This window comes from Lutra lutra, chromosome X, assembly GCF_902655055.1.
Source record: "Lutra lutra chromosome X, mLutLut1.2, whole genome shotgun sequence".
Lineage (NCBI taxonomy): Eukaryota > Metazoa > Chordata > Mammalia > Carnivora > Mustelidae > Lutra > Lutra lutra.
The window spans coordinates 30,460,806-30,466,805 of record NC_062296.1 but is presented as its reverse complement, the minus strand read 5'-3'; the positions used below and the strand labels follow the sequence as shown (position 1 = coordinate 30,466,805).

The following is a 6,000-nucleotide window of genomic DNA, read 5'->3' as shown; positions in this document are numbered from 1 at the left end:
TGCTCAGTAAGACACTGTGTTTGTGAGATTGTTCAAAGGACTTCTGATTAGTGCAAACTTTTCATATCCAAATAGCTGGAAGGAGTCTCCTTTTTTTTGTGACTAAAAATATCAGAGGGACTTCTATGAATAATGACATAAATGGATTCTTAGTGCTAAGGGCAAAGAATGTGGGAGATAACTATTGGATTGGTTCTTAACTTTTTTCCTGGCCAAATCACAGTTATAAGATGATCTTTAGTTGCTGGCCACATACTAAATAAATTTTTAAATTATGGTCAGTGTTTCTTTTTCTTTTTTACAGCTAAGCAGATTCATGGCTGTGGTGTGGGTGTCCTGGAAGAGCTGACCCACAGTTAAAAGTCCAGCATTGCACAACTCAGTGCATGGAGATCGTTAATTATAATTTTGAGGTGTTTTTGCACAACTGAAGTAGAGTGTACTATGTGTCATTCCCAAGTTAACAATCATTTCACTATTGCCTGCTAGACCAAGGCTTAGGCCTAGATTTCGAGGCACATAAATGGCCGCACTTTGTCTCTCCAACCTTATTTCTTATTAGCCTATCAATTAGCAGACTCTTCTCATATTCTCCTACATCCTGCTCATTCATACCCCTGTGACTGGATTTATGTCGTTCCCTCTTTCTTATGCCCATCCAACTTCTTTTTTGTTTTTCTTTTTTTCAAGATTTTATTTATTTATTTGACTGACAAAGAGTGAGCACAAGCAGAGGGAGCGGGGGAGAAGCAGCAGGATCTCCACTGAGCAGGGAGTCCCAGGAAGGGGTCGATCCCAGGACTCTGAGATCATGACCTGAGTGGACTGCAGACACTTAACTAGCAGAGCTACCCAGGCGCCCCTACCCAATCAACTACCATACTTCTTTCAAGTCTCATATAAATTAAAAAAAATCCATAAATACAATTTGTTAGTTAATAAGTCAGAACCCAAAGAGAAGGAAATACAGTCCCGGTATTTTATGATCTCTTGGGGGTGGATGGTAAACCAGTTGTCCTTTCCCTTTCTGGACCACAGAGTTGTTAGATGGCCTCTCTGAGTCAAATTTCCTAATAAGCATTTACTGAGTGCCTGTGTAGGTCAGGTTTTGTTCGGGGTGTTGGGAATACAGGAATGATTAGGACCATTTCCCTGCCCTCCCTCGGAGAACCGGCAGTCTAGAGGATCATAAGCAAATAATTTCACATGATGTAATGTGAGTGTGGGGCTCATAGGACTATAGAGGACAGGCATCCAAACCCAATGTGCCCTAATTAGGGTGCAACCATGTGGAAAGACCTGGAGGAGGTGACACCTAAGACTAAGTAGTTATCCAAATGAGTAGAGTAGGAATTTCCAGAAGAAATAGCATGAACAAAGGCCCAGGGGTGAGAAACGGCGCGCAAGCTTAGGAGTTTGAGGCAGAGAATGGCAAGAGCTGCACGACAATGGGAAAATATCCCTCAAACAAATAAAAAACAATATTTTCTCTCAAATACCTTCTGTTTTAAATGTTATGCCCCTGTTGCTCTAAGCTCTCCAAGTTGCCAGACATTTCTCGACTGTGTAATAGGCAGGGAGAATTGTTAGTTGTTTCCTCTATACCCCCCTACCTCTGTCTTGATATCCCCATAATCTATTTATCCCTAAGACTCCTATTCTCTTTCTAGTCCCACAGTCACCATTTGTTTGCGGCACCCCTTGGCGCGTCCCTTTAATTTCTATTTGATAATTGGGCACATTCGATTAGATTCGCTTTTCAGCTCATCCTTTTACAAAGAGGGTTTTATGTCCCTTTGCCTCTCCTCTCTTCTAGGTCTGAGACAGGCCAATAATTCCTTCATTTTAACCTTTAGGTCACACCTAGTTGTGTGTATCTAATAATAATGGGCGGGCATGCGCATGCGTGCGCACATGCGCGCGTGCGCAAGCGCGCACACGCACACAGACATAACCAGCCTGTGCTATGTTCAACACAAAGCCAGGTGAAATCCATTAATGCTTTCTCATGACCACCTTTCCACTTCCCTCATGAGCTTTACCTGCCCAGACTTCTCGGGGTGTATTTCCCTTGCAAGTGAGAAATTCACGTCGGCGGATGGAGAACAAAGGAGCTGCACACGGGCTACAGGTTTTGACTCTCCGCTGGTTCGTCTGTGTGCCCCGATTCCACCCTCTCTGACCTGAATCAGATGAAATCCTTTGAGCTTTCTGAGAAAAAGGTGCTGCCCTGGTAAACAGCATTAGAGTAATTCTCTCCTCCCTGGCCAAGCCGAGAGGTTTCCTCATAGTTTACTTTCTAGGCCTTACTCTTGCAAAGTGGAGACCTTTGTTAGGGTTAGAATTTCCCATAAACCCGCTGGATAATTTGTTTTTGTTTGCCCTCTTTGAAATACTACACAAAGCAATCTCTGTAAAGGGCAACGCTGTCCCTGAAGGCTGAGAAAGGTCCCTGGGACAGCGTCTCAAAGTTGCTCTTTTCAGGCAGAGCCAGCTGAGTAACCTTATCTCAGGTGGCTGCTTTTCAAGGTGCCCAATTCGGGAGCTTTCCCTCTGGGAGCAGCGTTTGCCCCAGGGGATCACGTGCTTTGGAGTGAGGGGCAAAACTGGGAAAATCCCAGGGCCCAGGATGATAGGGTCTGTTCAGGAGAATCTGGGGGAACAGAACGCACCCCACAGACCATGCCCTTCACAACCCCCCCCCCCCCCCCCCCCCCCCCCCCCCCCCAGCGCCGGTGGAGATCAGCACTTGGCGTCAGGACAGAGACCAGATTAAGAGAGGTTAGGAGGAAGCAGGGAACCCGGGAAAGGAGGCAGGCGAGATTGCGAAGGCACCTGCAGGGCTCTGAGTCAAGGGCTGTCAGTCACTTGGGCTCAGGCTGCTCGGCTCCTGAACAGCCCAGCCCTTTCCCGGGGCTGGGACAGGGGATTGCTACATGCCAGCTTACCTGGGGAAAAACCAGAGCCTCACTTTGGTCCCTTCCGGTAATTGACACGACAGGGCTCCCTGAAGGGGGAGGGGAGAGCTCCCTCCATAAATGGTCCCACCCCTGGGCAAGGTGGCTCACTCAGGCAGGTAGCGACTGGGGAGTGTGCACCTGCCACCAGTCGAGCTAAGCCAGACTGTGAGACGAGGCGGAGCAAGCTGAGGGAGTGAGTCAACCATGGACAAGTTGAAGTGCCCGAGCTTCTTCAAGTGCAGAGGGAAGGAGGTAGGGGTCTGGAAACTGGGAAGGGTGGGGGGCCTGGGAAGGGAACACTTCAGGGGAGGCGTCTCAGGTTTTGCCTTCTGTGGCTGTTCCTGGTTCTCCACCTTTCTCTTCAGTTGCCTTCAACTGTGCCTGAGATGTCCCTATAGGGTAGAGGGAAAAGAGAACAACTCTTACCGAGGTAACCAGAAGACTTAGGATCAGTCATCTCAACCTCTGCCTTGGGTATGCCCACAGAATCCTGGTTTTTGTCCCTCACCAGACTGTGTCCATATGCTGGAGGGAAATGAGAAAATGCATTGTCCTTATTTGACCCGAGGAAACATCCCATACCCCAGAGCAGCTAACAGGTTGGGAGGGAACCCCTTCCCTCTGAGGTGGAGAGAGAGCTACTCCACCTGGTGGGACAGGGGAATTTGTCTCTGAATATTATTCTGTGTCTTCCAGCCACGGATAGGGAGAGAAGTTAAATTTACCTTAACTCGGTACATCCTAAATTATCAGCCTATAGGAAAAGGAGTCTATAAAGTCTTTGTTTTAGTAGAAGCTATATTGGTGCCTTTTTCTCAAAGATCTCCTGCAAGCTCAAGAGTGTTGATTTTACCTAATTCATTTTTAAGTCTTCTTTATCTGAAGCCTTATTTGTCCACCTTCGTTTGTCCTTCATGCTGAGTACCACATGTAACCATCCAAAATTTGGATGATCTCACCCAAAGAAGTAGTAATTATAGCCACCTAAAGAGGTTTTCAGTTTTGGTTTTGTTTTGTTTTGTTTTTCATTTCAAGGGGTAAATGTTGTAAAGTAAAAACAGCCATTAGCAGAAATCTCCTCAACCTTTGGAAAGTGTTTCTCTCAGCTAAGGCTTTTGGGTTCATTCTCCCCCCGCACCCCCCCATCTATGTTTGTGTGCACCCCCACATGTGTGTGTAAAATTACACTTCTGTGGATTTTTAATAGCAGACAGACAAACTCTTGATATTTTCTCTTTCCTAGAAAGTGACGGCTTCATCTGAGAATTTCCATGTTGGTGAAAATGATGAGAATCAGGACCGTGGTAACTGGTCCAAAAAATCGGATTATCTTCTATCTATGGTTGGATATGCAGTGGGATTGGGGAATGTGTGGAGATTCCCCTATTTGACCTACAACAATGGCGGAGGTATTCCCCACCCCCAACTTCTTTCCCTTCCAGTAAAAATGATGTGCTGTGTGGCTTCTGAGGCTGTTTAAGAACTGAGGGAAGGTGCATGACAGTTTGGGTCATTAGACTATGAGTTGCTAGGTCAAGTTAGGAAGCTGGCTTTGCAAAAATCTTCAGGCATAAACTTGATAAAAGTTGTACATTTAACACTTCTGCATCTCTGGTTTAGGATCCAATGTAGTCTTCCATTATGACTTGCTTTTCTTCATTTATACATGTTCCTGTGATAATCTTTTCAGACTCAAGCTGTGTTTGGCTTAATTTAAGACTGAATCTAAGCAAGAGGCTGGGGATTTTCATTCTAATTTGAAGCTCAAGTATACCGGTGGTTTAAGTAGAGTAAGGCATTGCATTTTGGAAATACAAATGTGGAAGAAGCTGATAAAAAAGTAAAGGTTTAGTATTTTAAGCTGCAATATTCAGTTACATGTATTCCAAATTGGATTGACCATGTACGTAAAGGATCCTTCTAGAATGTGCAACAGACTTTAGTTCAAGACTAGGTGGTTAATTTCTGCAAAATGATACTGTTTATACCTCAGAGATCATTAAGGAAGACTCAATTAGAGCAAGGAGAAAAAAAATAACTCTGAGGTGACACACAAAATGAATTGCCCAATTCTCTAGTAGTGTCGAAACAACTTTTCACTTACACCATATTTTATTTACTCGTAATTACAGGTTCTATTAGAAGTGTAGAGGTGACATGCCCTTAGATTTCATAATTGGGAACCAGTGAAACTGTGCCACTATAATTATTTTCCTTGGTATAATAGGATTTTCTGTGGTGATGTTTCAATCTTGTAGTCCTTGTTAATTGGTTGCCTTAGAACATTCATATTGGTCTGTGGAGACTTAAGAGAGAAGCTCTGTTTATCAAACACTTTAAGTGTTGGTGGCAATAAATTCCCCTCTCTGGAGCCTACATCGTTTAGTCATAGGTTGGGTCTAAGTTTGAACTGGAAAAATGAGTTAGGAATCCCAGGCCTGTAGGTGTCTAAGTCCTAAGGTCTCCTGTAGTGAAGAGCATTCAGACTCCTTTTCAGCCTCTAGTATTCAGGATCAGAAATTTCCTGTGACTTGTCATCATACATCAGCCCAGTGGTGGCCATAAACTTCCGGTAACTATATTAAACTAGATTTAATAGAGAAATTGAAATGTAGCACCCCTTCCCCAAATGCTATTATTTATTGTATCCTATTATCTCTCTTACCTTTTCCTCTAAAAATTAATATCCCACATCAATTCTCAGTTTTTTTTAAAGATCGTATCATTTGGGCAATGCGTAATCTAGGCTCTTTTGATCGCTTCTTTCTCTGCTGTCCAAATGGAGGAGAGGAACACGAAATTCAGATTTGCCACATGTCAATAGATCAGATTTTTAAATATGCTTAGGTTTGGATAACTATGGCTAAAATCTGGAATCATTTTTATCTATAGATTCTTTTATTAGTTTATGAAAGAGAAGCATCATACAAGCACAGGGCCTGAGACAGCAGTATCAACAATTTGGGACCAGGGTATTATATTAGCAGTTTACCAATTATGGCTGATAATAAAAACAATAATATAATGGGTAAAAAGCTAT

General features: G+C 43.8%; 1 protein-coding gene across 1 annotated transcript in view; it reads left to right on the top strand.

Moving 5' to 3' along the window:
• Nucleotides 1–3,080: 3,080 nt before the first annotated feature.
• The window catches only part of SLC6A14 (solute carrier family 6 member 14), a 25,015-nt gene continuing 22,095 nt past the window's right edge, over nucleotides 3,081–6,000 (top strand). Inside the window, exons 1-2 of the mRNA XM_047716850.1 lie at nucleotides 3,081–3,212; nucleotides 4,204–4,369. Of these exons, the coding sequence (XP_047572806.1) occupies nucleotides 3,165–3,212; nucleotides 4,204–4,369 (214 nt within the window). The 5' untranslated portion in view covers nucleotides 3,081–3,164. The remainder of the gene's footprint in view (nucleotides 3,213–4,203; nucleotides 4,370–6,000) is intronic.